Source organism: Rhea americana, unplaced genomic scaffold (genome assembly GCF_003343005.1).
Source record: "Rhea americana isolate MKP2758 unplaced genomic scaffold, rheAme1 scaffold_172, whole genome shotgun sequence".
Classification (NCBI taxonomy): Eukaryota; Metazoa; Chordata; class Aves; order Rheiformes; family Rheidae; genus Rhea; species Rhea americana.
In genome coordinates this window covers 1,423,517-1,442,894 of record NW_028185839.1, presented here as the reverse complement: position 1 = coordinate 1,442,894, position 19,378 = coordinate 1,423,517, and the positions used below count along the sequence as shown (strand labels likewise).

At 40.6% G+C, this 19,378-nt stretch overlaps 1 protein-coding gene across 1 annotated transcript in view; it reads left to right on the top strand.

Annotated features, from left to right (window-relative positions):
- CBFB (core-binding factor subunit beta) overlaps positions 1–15,227 on the top strand; it is a 44,578-nt gene extending 29,351 nt beyond the window's left edge. The window contains exons 5-6 of the mRNA XM_085301136.1: positions 743–869; positions 14,044–15,227. Of these exons, the coding sequence (XP_085157262.1) occupies positions 743–869; positions 14,044–14,066 (150 nt within the window). The 3' untranslated portion in view covers positions 14,067–15,227. The remainder of the gene's footprint in view (positions 1–742; positions 870–14,043) is intronic.
- The last annotated feature ends 4,151 nt before the right edge of the window (positions 15,228–19,378 follow it).

The following is a 19,378-nucleotide window of genomic DNA, read 5'->3' as shown; positions in this document are numbered from 1 at the left end:
TACAACTTTGATTTTTATTTTCTATTGGAAAAATAAAGGTTTTTTGTGCATTCATTAAAATTATTCCTGTGCATAAGCTATTGTATTAAAGAATTAAAGAATAGAGCTATAGAAAACCTTTAGGCTTCCTCTGAACTGTGTATGCACGTGCACGCATTAGTGAAGGAATAACTAGTGCTTTGCATTTTCTAGTGCAACTGAACTTAAATGATACATAACGATTATGAATGTTTCTGCTGATTCACCTTCAACAACTTGAGAAAATGAAGCATTTAATCTATAATTTATATAATACTCTTTCAATGGAAAGGAGAGAATTAATTACTTTTGTATTATGATGTCAATGAACTCTAATCAGATACATCTGTAAATACTGTCTTCAAAGTTACTTTTTTTAAAGAGAGTAAAATGCATTGTCTCTTTCATATAACTTTTGAGATTTCCTTTAAATTCCTAACGTTTAGAAAATAAATACTTCTGAAAAGCAGTTTGTACTTAGAAAATGCATCCAAGTAGTGGCTGCGTTGCAGGTTTGGTCACCTCTACTGCAGTAATGAAGGGGAGCGGTAATTCCCTAACCTGTGTTAGCAGCTGCAGGGATAACTAACGCACATGTCGGTGTCCTGGCAGCTGCTGTAGGACAGATTAGCCTGACATTGTCAGGTCTATCGCGTTCAGAAGGAACACAGTCTGGTGGAGGTGAGGGTAGGCTGTTGTGTCACTCTGTYGTCTGCTTTGGTAGCAGGAGGATGCATTGGCACAGCAAGCCTTTGAAGAAGCTCGGAGAAGAACTCGTGAATTCGAGGATAGAGACAGGTCTCATCGGGAGGAAATGGAGGTGAGGGTTTCACAGCTGCTGTCAGTAACTGGTTAGTACTTTCCCAAAACTCTAGCTTGTTTGCAATAACTTGTCTGTCCGTACAGTGTTGTGGTGTGTGTGTGTGTGTTTGCAAAATGTATTGTTTTAACGCTCTTAAAAGAAATTTCAAGTTTTTGAAGCTCAAGTTAAGAATGCTCTTACATTACCTTTTTTTCCTCTCTGTAGGTGATCTTTTTGTGGATATTAAGGTTTAAGGCTAGATCTTTTGCAGAGCTGCTAGATTGAAAAACAAACAAACAAACAGTTTTGTTTGTTTTYTAATAGCAGATAGAGGGCCCTTCTACCCCATACATCTTGGACACTGGAAAGGCTTGGGGAGCTGCTGGCAGATAATTTTGTAGTTGGCTACCTTGTGCTGTGGTAAACACTGTACCAACTGAATCTGTTCGCTGGTAATCTGCTCTGTCCGTTAGGTTTAGTTTTGCTTTCCTCTCACCTTTTTCTCTAGCATTATTCCCTACCTTCATTTTGCTGATCTAGTTCTCCCTTCCTTGTTCTTTGCTGCTTTGGGGCCCCACAGTCTTAAACCCTTTTTCCTTATTGATGAGAGGAGAAATTACTGGGATCAAGGAAAGAGGAGCCAGAAAAGGGAATGAAAAGCAGCTGCTCAGAGATGTCAGAAAGGGGAGAGCTGTAAGAMGACCAGTAGTGCATGGGGAAGAGTTGGCAAGTTGTAGATTGGGCAGAGAATTTTGAGGAAACTGTTTATTTGAATTTCTCTGCCTTAAGATCTTTCTACTTCATCAGATCTGTAGTCTAAACTTTCTGGTAATCAAATGTGACCAATCTGTTACTGCTGCAGATTTTAGAAAACTTGATYGTTGTTGTTGCTACATTTCTTCCCTTCTGCATGCTGACTGATACAGAGATGGTTACACAAATGTTCCTGCCTTCCAAGTGAAAAGGGAAGGCACAGAGCAATAAGAATGAGGGAGAAGGGGGAAAAGTCTCTTAAAACAAGAATAGACATTGTTCCATCTCTAAAACACTGTTAGAGATCACCTACAAAAAGGAAGAAASGGAAAAATTATTTAAATTGTGTTTAAGCGGAATGAAAATGTTACCAAAAGAACTTGAAGTTTATGTAATATAAAAATGCATGAATTTTTTTAATTGTGATAAATTTGTGTGCACTTTATTTTTTAATTTACTGTACAATTTTAATATACATAACCAACGGTTTTTTGCCTCAACTAGTAGTAGTTCTGTAATTGGTTTTTAAATTTCAGGGGGGTTTTTGTGTGTTTTGGGGAAATYTTTCCTGGCTACATATCTGGAATGTTTACAGCTGAGCTTTTGCACTCTGAATCTTAAGACTGCATAAAAACCAGGATCTTTTGGAGGAAGGAGGGCGGGGCAAGGAGCCTTAAAATCCATTCCTAAGGAGGAATCATGTTTTAGAACCATTCATTGTTTGCCTGACTTTCACTTCAGTTGTATTCTAATACAGAATTCAAGCCAAGTCAAATGTGCTTTAATCAGTAAGCACGTAAATACAGTACTCATGATCATATAAACTTTGTGACGGAAAGGAATGCACAAATCACTGCTGTGCATTCCCATGTTTCTTGCATTTGTGACCTGTATCAAATTTTCCAGTGCTTGCACAGTCAGTMACCTTGGAAATATGGTTTGTCAGTTATTCCCTTCTGATGATCGCATTGCTGACGGTTATAAGAATGTTAGTCAAACTGTATTACGTACTGCTTGCGTAATTTCAGTAATGGAACTAACGATGCAGTTTGACCTACAGAGACGATATTGGAAGAAGTTCTTGTAGGGTGTTAGAAGAGGTGGGTTCCAAGTGTGCTGAGTGAATTTCTATGTTATGCTACTTACAGTTGGAGTTTCCTACAGCATAACTCTTTTTTAACTTCCAGTAATGGCAAAAGGTATAGATTTACTACAGAAAAATCTATCTTCCCTGCTAAGCATGGCGTGGCAGTAAAACTAGAAGCTGGTGGACTTTAACACTGGTGAAATCCTGTTCAAAGTTTGTTACAGGAATTGCAACGCTGTAAAATCAGATTTCAAACTGATATTATAGCTGAAATGCSTTTAATAGAGACCAGATTCTGGTTCAGTGGGGGAGGGAAGGGAAGGGGAATCTTATAATATTCCACCCACTCCTACCCAGAGCAGAGGCGCCAGCTCTTTGGAAACATTCATCCATCCAAAGCCTGGCAGCATATGAAAATGATCAGAGGTTCGATTATTTATACAGCTTTCTCTGTAGAAAAGATTCCCTATTTGAAGTCCCTGTGCAGACTTTCAAAACGCAGTGGTATGTTCTTGCCAAAGAGTGATCCCAAAGTAGTTTGTTGAAAAGTTGAAGTGGTTTGTGTTATGTTTTTGATAGATGTTAGAATGGTAACTCTTTGAAGGGGAGGAAAATAGCAATTTAGGAATAATTATCTACTATTTTAATTTTCATTGTTAATCCTCCTTTTAAAAAGAGGAAAGAAAAGCATTGTCAGATTTGTTTGCCAACCTTGCGTTACATACTAAGCTTCCTATTCACAGCATCAGTACCATAACAGACTTATTTTAGTGAACACATCTTTTGCATCTGAGATCAGTGTCAGCAGTGGTTTTGATAGATTGTGCCTGAATTTCCATAAATGACCTTTTTTTTTTTCTGTAATTACAGCACTCAGCTAGTGTGAATAGGATGGTACACTTTCAGGTGCAAATGAATTTACGAGTTTTAATTGTTCTTAAGTGCCTCTGAGTTGAAGTGTGTTCTGTTATATTTTAACATAGTTTCAGTTTTGAATTTGAGATGCTTCTGTTTTTTGTCAGCTTAGGTAGATCAGTCAAATCTGTGCAAATCTTGCCTCACTGCATTCAGAATTCCTCTATCTTAAAGATGCTTTTGAAGTTGGTGAGTGCTTTAAATTAATGCCTTCAAAATTAGTATTGTGTATTCACGTTTACAGAAACATTGGAATGTTGTGACAGTAAATATTTAATGATACACATGGAGAAAGACCTTATCCCTAAGGCTTGCTGTAAAAATAAATTGTACAAATTTTCATTTAGGAGCATTGGGCTGCTTAGCAAACTTGCACTGTTTAATGAGCTCATACTCGCTTAAAACAGTTCTGTCTTTCCATAAGTGAGTGCCAAACCATGGCAGACTGGGTCCAAGGTCATTACTTTACTGCTATATTCTGGATCTGATATGATTGAACCAGGCATATGAACTTGAAATGTTTGTGCTTTGTTTCCTCTTGCCAAAATGGTAGAAGGAGAATGAGGAGATTGAAGAGCTGCTGGTGAGATGCATAGTTTTTTGTTATGTCTTTATCCCTTCAATTTTTGGAATTAGTATTAGGAGCATAAATGAAATTCTTTTTGCGTCATTTTTTTTTCTGTTTTTCTTCTCTGATGGTTTCGGTATGAATGACCAGTGTGCAGTGTTGGGATAAGAAGTGTTCTGCAGAAATTACTGTGAGGTTGCTGTCTGGTGGAAGACTCAAGAATGTGTCTAAAAAATCTTTGTTTTTTATTCAGTATTCTGTCCTTAGTAATGTGATGGAAAGTGCGTTATGCAGTCCAGAACAACTAGGATTCGCAGGCCTCTCGTTAGTGAAATCGGAATATGCTGGAAGTAGCAGCCTGCGTTCGGTCCAGAAAAGCAGCCCGCAGGTGCCTCCTGCCAGCCGTTTGCTGGCACGGAGGGCGCAAAGCAGTGGCCTTTCAGCAAGGGAATGAAGGAAGAGAAAAGGAAATCTTGTGTTGCTATTTCATCATGTCTGCAGAGTTGTTTCCATTTTCGAGTTAGTCTGCCTATGCAAAACAAACCTTCACAAAAGCAACCTRTTTGAGAGCTGAGTTTGTGCTTGTCTGTTACTCTTGAGCTAAAGATGCTCTACTGATTGCTTTACTTGCTTGGTTTTGTGCTCGATTTTTCCAGTGCAGTTTGTTCAATGAAGCGTTTTTGAAATTTAATATTCTATTTCGTGTTCACTTCCCATATTACTGCAGTGCTCTTTACTTGCAGCATTGCTAAAATAAAGAAGCAAAGTGGTTTGCTCTTCCCTGAAACAGTCTAGTCTAGCAATCTTGTCTGTTTGCGGTCTTGTGCTAAATATAAAGTGCATTAATGGGTAAGCAGAGCCATTTTAGGAAACTGCATGAAATTCCCAATTTTAAAGCTTCACATTTTTCTGGAAAAGTTCACTTTTGAAACTTTCTGTTGCTCTTTCCACTAAAAATTCCCTACAATAAAAAACACCAAAAATACAAGGGAAAAAAGTATAAAAGTTGCTAGAATAAAAATTTACCTAAATCTTAAATAATCAGTTCTGCCCTCTATTTTCTACACATTCTGTGTACAACTGTTTGAGAATTGAGTTGAATTGGGAAATATGCATTTCATTTTGCTCAAAGCTGTGGACTCCTAGAAGTTAAAGAAATGCAAACAGTTCACCAGGAATATGAAATCAAGTAACAGGACTAGTTTTCTTATTCTCCTCAATCATCCAGGCAGAAGAGTTACTCTTTTTTTTTTTTTTTTTTTTCCATATTTAAAGAAACAGAAAATTAAGTTGAAACTACCAGCGTAAGCAGATACTCTAACCAATTATATATTTATTTTGGTTAAATACAACTTGCTTCAGAAGAAAATACAATATTCTAATAAGCTTTTTTTCTCTTTTCTTTTTCTTTTTTTTTTCCTTTCCATTTGTAAGTATTTTGAGTTTTCTCAAAAGCTGTTCTGGAACAAACTTCATTACTACTTTTTAATGACATGTATTCTCCAAACCTACAATGATTTAAAAAAAAAAGTATGAAGCTTAATAAAGCTTTCTGGATGTGGGGGGGAAAAAAACAGTTTTTAGTTTCCCTTTATGCGGAGAATAGTGGAGGCTTGGTACATGCCCATGTTTAGGTATAGCATAAGTTTGTTTATATTTTAGATAYATACCTATTTTTTTAAAAAAAATACTAAACTGTGTATGTATATATTGCTTTAAAAGGTTTTGTGCTATGAGCATAGTACAAGTAGGACCAGTAAAGTTAGGACTAGATTGTTTTGCAAGAACTTCTAAATAGCCAGTATTTGGGTAAAAGAGCTATGAATGCATATATCAGAAAAAACAATTTGTGCTGTACAGAATCAATGCTGAATATAGTACAAAGAGGATCAATTTTGCAAATCAGAGAATACTGTAATATAAGCATCTTCTTTCAGTCAATGAAGGTTAGGAAGGGGCTGAGCAACAGAGGAATACTGTCTGGAGGCAATCAATGTTAATTATAAATTTATAACCTCTGTACCAACCTTCAAGCAATTCTTTCTAAAATGGTGCCTTACAAGCTTTTACCCCTGGAAAAAAGTGTTCATGCAGAAGTGGAAATTTAACTAATATGTACTTGAAACTTAAAAGCTTGCTCCATTCCCGTGCTTTTCTTTCTAGCTTGCCCTTACTTTAATCCCGTTGACCCCTGTCTGTAGCTTCGTGATACACTTTRAGCGAAGATGCAGACGCTGCGACGACTCGGGGCAGCAGCGTGTCGGGAATTCACGGCCAGGTTGTGCCTGCTWGGCCTGGCCGCGCTGCACAGCTCCCTGGTAGCCGGTGGGGAGAAGCAGCTCAGCGCACAGAGCCCTCTTCGGTGCGGAGGTCCCTGTTCCTAGGGAGTCGTTTGGGTGCTGAAGTGGAGGCTGCGAGGGAGGTTCTCTGCAAACCAGGCAGACCTGGGAGCGTACCGGCTGCTCCCGCAGGCTAGCCGCGGCGCGAGATGCCCTGGTACAAATTGTCACTGTTAGCGTCTGTGACTGGCGCTGCTTTGCCGACTTGAATTCTGAGGAGGCCGCGTTTCCCCTCTTCTTCCCTTGAATATTGTATAACGCACGGTAATTGAAATGGAGGCGTGGACAGAATTCTGACCGTGTTCAAATATCTGCAGGAGGAGTTCTTATTAATCAGGGATTTGGAGAAGAGCCTTCCAATTTGTTGCTTCGTGCTGGTCTGCCTAGGTTAGCAAGATAGATAACTCATTAAAAAAAGAAAAAGAAAGAAAAAACAAGGTTGTCCTCACTTAAGTACTTAACTGCTCATTTTCTTTGAGTACTGYGTGCTCTTTTTAAATAAAATCATCTGCAATATGTTCTCAAGTTCAAGGGTTTTGTTGTTACTTTGTTTTTAAATTATTTTCAGTAGGTTGGCAGTCATTCTAAGAGAATCCAAATGTTGACTGTTTAGTTTTTCATAGCATAGCCTGATTTTTTTCACTTATTTAGTAAATTATAGATGACAGATGCAAAGGCACATAATGCATCTCTTTTTCAGCAGTATGGAACTGCCAGAATGCAATAAAAGAATTGCAGCAGAGTTGTCCGTGGAAAAGATATTATTTTGGCTACTCTTTGTGACAGACCTTCTCCAAATTCTGTCCTCCTCGATTCCCTCTCTTTCACTAGCATCCCAAGTGCATAAACAGGGCAGGTTGTTTTTCTGATTTTACTGCCCTGTGTTCAGAGGTCCCAATTCTGTGTGCTTATTTTGAGTGATTCTTGTAAAGGGAGGGTCATCTTCATGCCAACCATGTTCATTGTTCATAGATTTAGCTCCAGCTTCCTCAGTTCTCTCAGAGCTACCAACATTAAGTGATGCTTTGGGACAGTGTTATGTTTTTCTGATGAACTCATATGGTGAAGGGAGTTTTTGTCAGGTATGTGCCCAAATCCATGCCCAACAGATGGAAGAATTTCTGTGCTTAGGGATCCATCCCATAAGGTCTGGTGTGTTGAGTTAGAGGCACTTATGTTTGACAAGTTGTATCTTCAAAGACAGTTTAAGAAAACGATACTGGTATTGTTGAAGGTGTGCCAAAGTGCAGCGTGGGTCAGGGTTGAGTGGGAAGAGGAGGAGGAGGGTGGTGTCCAGCTGTCCTGGCCGCTGGAGGGAAGCGCTTGTGTGCCTTCTTCCTTAGCTGCCGTTATTCTTGGAACTGCTTTTACCTAAGTGCCCCAGTAACAGATGGAAATGCTCCAATAACGATCCTTGTCCAAATGAGTCACAATTTCTCRTTAACAATTCAATAACTTCAAGCTCATTTATTAAGAAGAAAATTAACAAACTACAGCTATTAAGTCATACTCCAGTATGACTTATAGCCCAAACCAGTTAGCCTGTGTTTGGGCTTGGAGAAGGCTCAGGTTGGAGGAAGGTTGAAGTGACCATAGGTGTAGGAGTACTGCAGTGGATAACCTTTGGTTTTGTTTGCCTTCAAGTCCAGGGTGATTTYATTACAAACTTTCCTGTTGTTTGTTAGTATGTTATTCAACCTGTGGTGTCAGTAGACCAGTTCAGTGGGAATAAATCTAGAATAGCATGTTACAGGAGGCTTTGAAATGCTTTTTGCCAAATACGTTCCTGCAATTCTTTCAGTCAATCATCATACCATCTCCGAGTTTAGAGGTTTTAAATGGCTTGTGGCCAGTTATAATTCCTTCCKTATTGCAGAAGATTTGCGTGGCTTCATGTGCTGAAAGCCGAGTGCAGAGTATTTTTGGGTATTAACTCGATGCGTATCCATTGCATTAACCATTCAATTTCAGGATATTTGGAAGGAARCTGGTTGTGTTGATTAAAACACATTCAGTTTTAGGAACGTTACCAGCATGGTGGGATCTGTGTACTATTAACAAGTTTTTCTCATGACCCAGTACTTGTGCCAACAGACTTCCTGCTGCATCACTTTGAAAACTCCAGGTTTGACATCAAGGGAATGATTTAGCAGCTCAGACAACTGTATTTGAGTTTAGAGCCTTTCACTGAGTAGCAGCTGCATAACATTCAACATACTCYTTCAAATTTAAAACCAGCATTTTACTGAAAAATGAAATATGCTGAGGTAAGATGAATAACTGCTGTTTTCTCGTGACTCATTATGCATGACTCATGGCAGAGTATTCCATTTCCCAATTGAGAATGATAGATGCATCTTTTTGAATCAAAGCAAGGCTCCTTTATCTTTGCAAAGCTGGGCTCATTACTCACTAAGAGTAATTCTGATGCTTCTGCATGGCTTCATAGTCATAAGATATGCATTTCAGAAATTACAGCAAATGCTGCAATTCAGAGGATTGATTAGCTGTGCTGAGGGTATGGGAACCAAAGCAGAGAATACTGGAAATTGCCATCTTTACATCTGTAAAGGGGAACTTTTAACTTGTAGTATATTGGGAGGAGAACTTTCAGATAACACTATATGGGTTCTTCTGCAAGTGAACATTCAGAATCTTGAGGCATTTTTTAATGAAAGTTGTATTTTTGCCCTTTGTCAGCAGCCAAAAATATCACCTGCTTCCTGATACTCTGCAGTACACTTGCTTTCTGCGTATGAGGTGATTTCTCCTGTTCTTCATTTCAGAAATGGCCATGTTTCAGCACTGGAGCATTTTTTAGTGTTATATAGAGCTGTAAAATGTTTTCAACGTGTAAAGCGCAATAGCAGTCATTGCATACTGTGCTCGTGTGCTCTGGCAGGATACTGACTGACAGAATACGGATGTTTMACACGTATGTGTTCTTACGTAGTAGTATAGTACAAATAAAGAAGAGCTACTAAGCAAGGCTGAGCTGTCACTCCGCCATTTAGAAGTTCCACGTGTAAATCCCCCTTACTGAAATGCAAAATTGCACCTTTATCCGCATATACTAGTAAGATATTGTAATGACGGCTTTCAGTGCATTTGAGGGTAATTTGTCATGCCTTTTGCATATCCCTTGAAAGGGCAAATCTGGTAGTTGTTCAGTAGTGGCTTCTGCAAACCCTGCGAGTYGCAGTGATGTCATAAATCATGCGAATTCTTTCATATGTTCTGAAAGAAAAGGCCACTTTCGGAAAACTGTAAATGCAACCATATGTTCCTTGTGCRTTGGAGTCCTCGTTGGAATTTGACAATAAAATTGCTGTGCATATAATTTGGGTTCTGAAGAGGAAACTGCTGCTTTTAAAGCAGAAGTACAGTAGCATTAACATGCTATTTTTTCTAGTAAGTATGAAAAAAGTGTATTGAGTACAGAACTAGTAACAAAATAGATCAGTGTAAATAGGATTTTGGTAACTCTTTAAGATAATGCGTGCCTTTGTTTCTCCCTAAAAGAAAAGGGAGACAGTTAAAGACAAAACGTCATTATAGTCTTGGACAATAGCAGAAATGTGTGCAAAGAGGAACTGTTTTCCTTCTGTTAATTTTAGTACAAGTCTTAAAATTGTCTGGAAGTATGAATTTAGGCTTGCAGGACAGCCATTTTGTATTAGGCAAAGCTTTACATCCTGGTTTACTTTCTTGTTGAAGAAAAAATTAAGCATGACTTTCACTCATTAACCTTTCCACGGTTATATTGACGGTCAAAAAGTTGTTTCRGTGGCTGGAAGGAATATGCCTTTTAGCATTTAAAATCTTTAGCGCTGCATGTGATGAGACCTATTTATTTTAATGTGATTCCTCAGATTACTGAAAAATTGGGGGGTTTGTGCATCAACAGTTATGCTGCCTGGCAGTTTCTGTTTTCCTGCATGTAGGAGAAACATACTTTCCTTTAGTCTGAGTATGATCAGTGTAGATAGAGCAAGAGGTCTTTCCCCAAAGTCTAAACTCTAGCTGACTATACTATTAAATACATAAATGTCCTGGATAGCAAATGTGATATTTAAAACATGTGATTCTGAGCAATAACGGCAACAYGACCCTAAAGAAATGTGCAGGAGGAAACAACCTTCCTGAAAACATGCTGATTACTGGAGGGATTTATTGAATGAGCTATGAGAATGGGGTTATTTACAGGAAAAGAAAGCACGACTTTAAATCATCGTTTAAAGAGGAGACGGAGGCAAAACTCCTCCTCCTTATGGGAGAAGCTCACCAATTGCATTTCCAAGCAGAGCAAAATGAGCCAGGCAAAAAGAATAGTAGATAAGGAAACGTGCAGAGAAAGAGGAGTCCAAACTGGAGAAAATGACACTGGCAGCTTGTGGTGGAGGGTTTGGGAGTTGACAGCGTTTGGCTTATTTGCAGCTTAGCGTGGGACAAAGCACGCAGCATGGTATGACCTGGGGTAACTTCAGTTGTGGTGGGAAGACCTCGCTGTCAGTAAATGACTCAGAAGCACCACAGGAACATCTCTGAGCAGCAGTCGCGTCACTCTTGGCCACGATTTAGTTGAAATACTTGTATTATCCAGTGCTGTTGTGTAAACTTGATACATACCTGAACTGCATGTTTTCCCTGCTGCAGCTGCCTGCGTTAGGCCTGTTTCTGCCTCTCTCAACGATGTGTGAAAAGGCTGCGCAAGGAAGTAGCACTTGTTTTGCGCGCTTTTTGGGAGAGTTTGTGTTTGTTCTAGCACTGAAGGTGGCAGGTTATTTCAGCTGGTGAAGCTAATGGGGCTCTACTGAATAGCGCTTGTGTGGTGATGACTTCCACCAGCTGAGAATGCGGCCCCTGATGCTATTTGGAGTGGATTGGTAGTTACAGGGCAAAGTGCCAGCTAGACACTCTGCAAACATAAAAATATCAAGATACTAGCATGGCTTAAAAAATGGCTAGCATGTCTCAAATGTTCCCAGAGTAGTAGGAGTGCTTTGAAATTTAAGTGCATGAATGGTTTTTAAAGTATTTAGTTGCAGCATTTGCAGTGTATTAGTTTTAACATGTGCTACTTGAAAACTGAGAAAAATGTAGATGATCCTCACTGGGGGGGAGGGAGGGAATGTCAGAAGAGATAAAATGCGTTTTTTCTCCCCTTTTCTCAAGTCGGTTGTAGCTGTTACTACCTTTGTCATCCTAGTACAGGAAGTCATTAATATCTCCATGATTTCAGTTTGGCAGACAGAAATCAAGCCTTTTTTGGACAATTTCCCTGTAACTTTCAGGGAACAAACTCGATTGCTTTGGACATGTTTTGAAGACCTACCACCCTGTTACCTAGTCCTGAGTTGTGAATGGATGTTGGATGTTTAAGTCAAAGCTCTTTATTCAGATGTAAATGTGAGTTTTGTGGGCAATACAGGCTACTGCTGCCCAGTTTCTGAGAACTTGAGAGTGGCTGGTGTCTGGAGATGCAGTTTAGCGTGGGACAAAGCACGCAGCATGTTGTGACCTGGGGTAACTTCAGTTGTGGTGGGAAGACATCCTCGCTGTCAGTAAATGACTCAGAAGCACCCCAAGAACGTCTCCGAGCAGCAGTTGCATCGCTCTTGGCCACTTGTAGTCGAAAGAGGGACAAAGAATGCAGCAGCAGAGGTGATGGAGGGGAGTATTTGTGTGCACAAAGGTGTTTTCACAACTGGGCAGTTCAACTGAGATTGTTAGTGTTAGAGGAGCAAAAAGAGGCAGAGGGCAGCAGGCAGCCTGGAGAAGTAGAGTATGCAAAGCTGAAGCTGAGCAGTGTGGGAAGGAAGCTAATCGAGTGATTAAAATCGAAGCTGTGATCTATGACCATTAGGCAAAGCGGAAGCTTAGAAGCTTTCTGTGCTTGGTTGGAGGGTGAAGAGGAGAAAACAGGGGGTTCTGAGACACTGAGGAAGCAAAAGGCAGCAGGCTTTAAAAACAGCCTGCATGTGTACAGAGGAGAAATACTCAGGCTATGGGTTTGAATCAAGGGGAAGGAGCGTGATGTTCAGTTGCAGAAGTGGCACACAACACTTGTCCGCCCTCATTAAGCTCTGTCTGGCAGGAGACATCTTGGGCTTTCTCTTCAACTGTATTTTCCTGCACACGTTCCTGGTGGATGAAGGCTAAATCTTACTGCCTTAGAAGAAATGCAGCATAGCTGTCATCTAAAATGTGTGGAGATGTTTAATGTTGCAAGAAGGGGAKAACTTAGTTGTCCTTTAATAATAATAACAATATGCATATTTACCATCTTTTGCTAATTTCTTTTTAAAAAGTAGATGCTTTTGAAATCTTYAACATTTATTGCAGATGAATAGCTTTTTTTCCCTCCTGGAATTCATTTTTAAGCTGGCATATCCATAACATGAAGAGTAAACTGTTTCATTCTTAAATAGATCTTGCTCTCCAAGCAAAGCAGGAAAGAATTCAGCGTTGCATTTTTAGAAACGCACAATAAAACAGTATTACATGCCTAATACAGTGGAGGAGAAGGGAGTGCTCCTTGGTCATATTTCTGAAAGGATGGCTCTTTACTTGCTCAGCAAGAGAATAACAGCGAATCAACAGGCAAGAAACCTGTTTGTCCCAGAGGACAAATCTATATGTTCATTCCTCAGATGGAGATACTAGGTAACAGTCTGTTTTTACTATGACCAACATTGACAGTCCTTAATTTCCTCTTGAAATTGCTGTCAACTCAAGCAGTTTAACAGAGCCATTTATTTTGAAGGCGAACTGACATTATGAATGTTTTCTAATATAGGGACACAATCGTAAGCATCAGAGTGTTCTCAGTTTTGAATTATTGTTAATTATAGAGGCTTGACAAAAAAATGAAATATATGCTSCAGAGAAACTCCAACTTTAAGTGTTTAACTGTTTCAGTCAAAACCTATGGATTAGATTGTATTGGGTAGTTAATGTATAAATGTAGAAGTCTCTTTGTTCCAAAAGAAAGCTAAATTCAATGTTTGTCACTCAAATATACGGGGGGGGGGGGGGGAACGATGCAGCCTACCTTGCCACCTTGCATTGTAGCCTTTCTCCTCAAGATCCTGATCCTGAGAGCGTTCACAAAAAAACAGAAGGGAATTTCAAAGCAAAAATGTGTTTTGGCGGAAGAGGCACAAAACTGTTGCCTTACTGTTTTTCTCAAAGTCTCTTGTCAATTGATATTGAGTGATACTGAGCAGCATCCCAGCCGCAGGCTGAGTCTGGGGGTGCACACRTGTGTGCCCGTGCTGTCTCTGGGGTCTTTTCCGAGCAGAGAAAGCCTCCAGCCTTGCCGGCCCCGAACGGGATGGCGAGGAGCAGCCAAAGCTCGGCACCCCTCTAGAGAGGGGATGGGGTTTGGGGGGTGGGAGGGGAGGGGATAATTTGATGTTAGAAGTGAATGCCTTGGTTCTTGCTTGAAATGTAAATTTTCTGCTTTAAAATTGTCTATGGTCTTATGCATGTGCTTAATACATTTAACTGATAATTTCTAAATAATTTTTTGGATCCTAAATATGTTTGTTTACTGTAGGCAAGAAGGCAACAAGACCCTAGTCCTGGATCTAACCTAGGAAGTGGCGATGACCTCAAACTACGTTAATCGACAGCAGCAGGCATGCCTTGGGTCTGCACACATACATTGCTTCTACTTGGCAAAGGATAGAATGAAAGACCAGAAACTGTGATAACTGGGTATACTATGGTCTGTTTCCTGACCTGCGGCAGTCAAAATCACCATGAACTGCCATGGTTTGCACTATGTTTATGTTACGATACCTGCATTTCCCATTTTAAGCATGTAGCCAGTGGCAATTTGAAATTTTGTTTTTCTATGCAAACTTATTTTTGTTGGCACTATTTTAGTGAAATGGAAACTTATGCAGCTATGAAACCATTTTTCTCAACTGTAATAAAAATTCACTTAAAAATAGGTCAAGATATTACAGATTAATTTTTTTGTTTTGTTTTTGTAAACTGCTGGAAGCCAATGCATTCCAAGCTTTTTTTAATATGGGCTTTTGGAAACTTTGATTGTCCTTATTGTGCTCCTGCTTTACTTTAGATATGTATTCTTAACCTTTCCTTCAGTTTTCTTTTTTCTRAATTTGCAAGACCTTTTGAAAACTGCTGACATTATTTTGCATATTTCCAAGCTAAAACCCAGTGATGCAGAGCTGTTGGAATCAAATTTCAAACCATACAGGTTTGTATGTTATAGTTGCAGTATTCTTTTAACTGCTAACAATTCATTGGTTCCACTTTTTAAATGGTATCTTATATATATAGATATATATACACACACAAAGAAGTGTGTGTGTATTCATGCATTCTGCCCCAGTAYCTATCTTAGATTTTATTCTGTATTAAAGTGAGTTTGGGTGGTTGTTATACCCCTGTATATAGTACTTTACTGAAACTCATAGGAAGTCGCAGGCTGGCTTCTGTTTTATTCAGGGATTTTTTTAAATAGTTCTTAAAAGGGATACTGCAACTCTGATTAGATTTGACAGCATGCTAAACTGGGAGCAAAAGTGATCAGCTGCCAAGGTGATATGTATTAAATCATGTTTAAGATAGCTGCTTTAAGTATATTTTATATCTTATGCTTTTTGTAAAGTTGTGCTGAATGGTGAAAAGTTGAGATGAGGTTGTGTGCAGAAAATCTCGTACTGTGCATAGGACACGTCTATTAAAATCTTACGCGAATTAAAACTACATTGCAGTATATATCGCATTTTCTAACAGGGTAAGATTTGGGATGAGCTAATTTGAGTTGTGTTGGGGGGTTTTGGTCAATGGACTTGTTCCGAGTTCTTCATTGTGTCCAATATTCTAAGAAAATACGTTGGAAACGTGATGTCATTTGGCATTGTCAAAATGCGGTGCTTTCTGTACAGCCTGATTAAAGTGTCATTTAAATACATTTTAAAAATGATCTAGTTTCAGTATTTTAAGAATGGTTTTTGAAAGCAGAAACTGTGTATGATTAGAACGGTTAAATCTTTATTAAATTAATTCTATAATTAAGATGATTACATTCCTCATTAATGGCAAAACAATTGATGCAAAAGAGGTCTTGCAAAAAATATAAACAAGTGTCAATGTGAAGGAGAATCTTTGTATGTTAATAGTGTGAATATTTAACATTCACTTAATGTCAATAACTGTAAACTGTGAGAAATGTCATCAAATATAAATATTTTGATACTTCAATTTAAATGTGATTCACCTGAAAGATAACCCTTTTCACTCTGGCCACGTATTCTTCTTGCTCTTCTTCCCCCCAGAGAAATAGTTTTTCTAAAGTGTTGCTGCAATGAGTTATTTAAGGGACACGCATGCATACACACGCATCCCTAGCCTTGCATCTTCTCTGCCATCTGTGTATTTTTGATGGAATAGTCTGAGATTTATTTTAAAAGGTTTTCCTAATGTTTCAGACGGTGGTTTTAAACCATAAGTACACAGGAAATTATGCTATCAAATATTAACATTGCTATCTTTGTGTAAATACTGAACTTTCCCTATCATCATTTAGCATTCTGCTGCTTATGATATCTTAATGCTGGCGTTAAGATCACAAGCCCTTACCCTCTGCTGGTTAGCGCAGACTTTTTAAAGTGCATTTTAAGTTATTGATGCAATTTGATATTTTTCATAATTTCTATTTAAACTGAAGTTGCATCATCTTTCTTGAATTCATCTCCTGTCAGAGTTGCCTTAAGCTACAGGATTGCTTTTGCTACTTTGTGTTGTATGTTTAACTTTCGTAATAAACTTCCRTGTAGTGAAAACCAAGTTACCGTGGATTTATTTCTCACGTCCTGGTAATCTGCACTAACATGTTGTGTGTCTGGGGAGGGCCCGTAGACCATTGAGCAGCATTTCTGAGCTGCTGTCACCGCACGGCTGAGTAGATGTCCATTTTCAAAGCAATAGTGACATCCAGCGGTCGTTTAAACTAACCCGAACGTCCCCCAGTGTTTATGGACTACCCAGGCTGTTGATGTCTCTGAAGAGCTTTAAAATAAGGGAATGCTGTCACTACGGGAGAAAAACACTTATTTTGCTTCCCACAACTCTTYACGTCTTTTTGTAATTCATGGCATCCTTCCTCCGAAAGCAAAATTCCACTTGAATAATCCTAAACGAATTTTCTTTCAGTCTTGCTGGGTTGTAAGAGCCGGGCCCACGGGCGGAGCAGCGTTTTGCGTACAGTTTTATGGCAGCCAGCAAACCCTGCCCTGGGGGAGAGAGGAAACCGAAAGGCAGTTTGCGCGGGTAGCTCGARGAAGCCCGGTAAGGTGCCGGGTGGSAAGAGGCGAACGTTGCRYGCTACGGCYGAAAACCTCTTCTGAGGCTGCYGAAATTTCAGGTGGTCTAGCTGTAAGCATCTCGTACTAAATGACAGCGAAGGCTGTGTGCGTGAGTAACGTAGAGCAAAGTATGAGCTTCCTTCGTTCCGCGAGCTGAATCGAGTTGTGCCCAATAGAAATGGCACCGTTACTTGCAATTCTTCTGAATATGTTCTGTAATTTGGAAGGGAGGCCACGTGAAGGCACAGAAGATGTGAGGCACTTGAACCGTCCGTGGTCTGCGGTGTGTCCTGGGGCAAGTTGCTGCTGCTGGGCTTCGTCTTCTCAAGGCACTGGGGTGCCTTGGTTTTATTTATTTATTTCTTTCCAAGGTGGCTTGGTTTCTCCTTCCACATACTTACGTAGAAACACACAAGTGATCCTGTGACAAATGATGGATGGTGTGTAGTTCTGCTTTGCGTTCATGAAGTCAAATGGTGTCTTAGCTGCTGTACGCTCTGGTATCGGATCGATTAATTTTTCAAAGGTGTCTTTAAAGAGCAGTTTATRAAGCCATTAGATAACTTGTAGTCTTGCTTCTGAATTCCATAGATGATTCGTTTTTCTGCCCATTGTGCCTCAAGCAGATGAGTATCGTTCATAGAGGCTTTCCTTGAGTAGAGGCATCTATTCCTCCGCCGATTCCTCTTAAATTGAGCTTGCCTCCTTGATACACTGCACAGCACAGAMCCTGAAGAGCTTCCTGCATGAGGCACTGACAGCGTAAGAGGGGTTTTTAAGACACTACGGTGTTTTCTCTGAATTAGCGTGACTTAGGCATGGCTGTGTTCAATTTGGGACTGAAAGACCCCTGGAAACGACGGGGTTTCTTGGCCTGGAAAAGGTYGAGGACAACCTGGAACACAGCCTGAGGAAGTGAAGTATGGTAACTTACGACATTTTAAAAAAATAAAATAAACCCACCTTGGAGTCAGGTGACCTCCTCCTAACCCTGAAAGAATTCAGAGTATTAACTGTTCAGTCTGTTTTACTCTCAGACCTTAAATGAATGGGTTTCCTAGTCACTCTTCAATGAAATGACAGTTATCAGCTGGTCTGGTCTGGGTTCTCGCTCTGCCTCTTGCCAGCAGGAAATTGTGAAAATGAGACTTGGTGAAAACAGTAASTTTTCTGTTCCTGTAACTTACGGAGCGTTTTGTCTGATTTGCTGATAATAAGCCTTCAGGTAAAGGGCTGGGAAGTTAAAGATGTTGGTTTTGAAGAAGTCCGCAGTTGCACGGTTTGACAGGACTTCTGCRTTTTTTTTCTTTCCCTGCTRGTTCAGGGCTCCACTTCTTCTAATGTGCTTCAGAATCAGTCCTGTCTGCATAGAAATATGACTGCTTTATTTAATGCACATTATTTTATTACAGCATTTCCAATGCAAATAAGTTATAGGATTAAAAAAAATGACTTCAAGGGTGAGAATTACAGCGAGAAGTTACAGTGGAGTTGGACATTTGCATAGCAACATTTCCTCTAACTCATTTGCCTTGCATCCTGTCTCCCCGCTGCAACGAAATGTAAATCCCAGCACATGCATATTCATGAGCTGCTGCTCAGGCTAACAGTTTTAAGTAACTTTATTAAATAGCTTTCTCAATTACAGCTCGAGATAAATGAACTTTGCAAATTGCCCCAGGCACGTTCCTCAAAGCTCGGGAGTGGGAAAAGCGTGAGCAGGGAAAAGCGAGCTGGCTCGGTCGCCGGCTTGGCCCCGCGGTGGATGGACGTGGAAAAAACCCGGGTTTTGGGAGGGAGCTGAGAAGGAGCACGTTTCTCGCGCGTGGTTTGGGGCCACGGCGCCCCAAGGCCGGGGAGCCTTTCGGCCGGGCTGCGTCGGCCCGTACCCGCCCCGAGGAGCAGCTCCGTGGCTTGGTGATAGGGCCCCCGTGCTCCACTTCTGCTGCTCCAGCAATAATTTTCCGGGTTTTGTGGTAGCTAATGACTCTTCTCTTTTCCCTTTATTTCCTTCTTCCTTTCTTCCATGGGAGKTGACAACTCATCTCGCCCTTTTTGCGATATTTACTGTATTTTTTTCTCATTTTTTACTCCATGGCCGTTTGAATAAGTCAGTTCGGAAGCCGAGGAGCGTCCTAGACCAGGCAGCAGCCGGTGCCTGCCAGCTCCTCCTTCCTTGGCGCTGCTGAAGGCCCCGAGAGGGCCCCGGCCGCGAGCGCGAGCACGGCCGCCGGCAGCACCGAGGTGGGCGCGGGAGGGAAGGCGACGGCCGAGGACGGAGTCGGGCAAGGGGGCTTTGCCGCGGAGCCTCCCAGGCCCCTTTGGGAGGGGAAGCGGATCATTTTGGGAACAGCCTGGCTGAAGATTTGCATGGTAAAAAAATTTTTTTTAATTTTTTTTTCTCTCTGTTTGTCCGGCCCGGGACAGCGGTCACCGAGGGTTTGCGTGGGGAGGCCGGAGCAGCTCCCAAGGGCTGCGCCTGCTCCCGTGCCCCCGGCCCTGCCATGCTGCACGCCGTGGGGCTGGCTCAGCACGGCTGGGTCTCCTTGG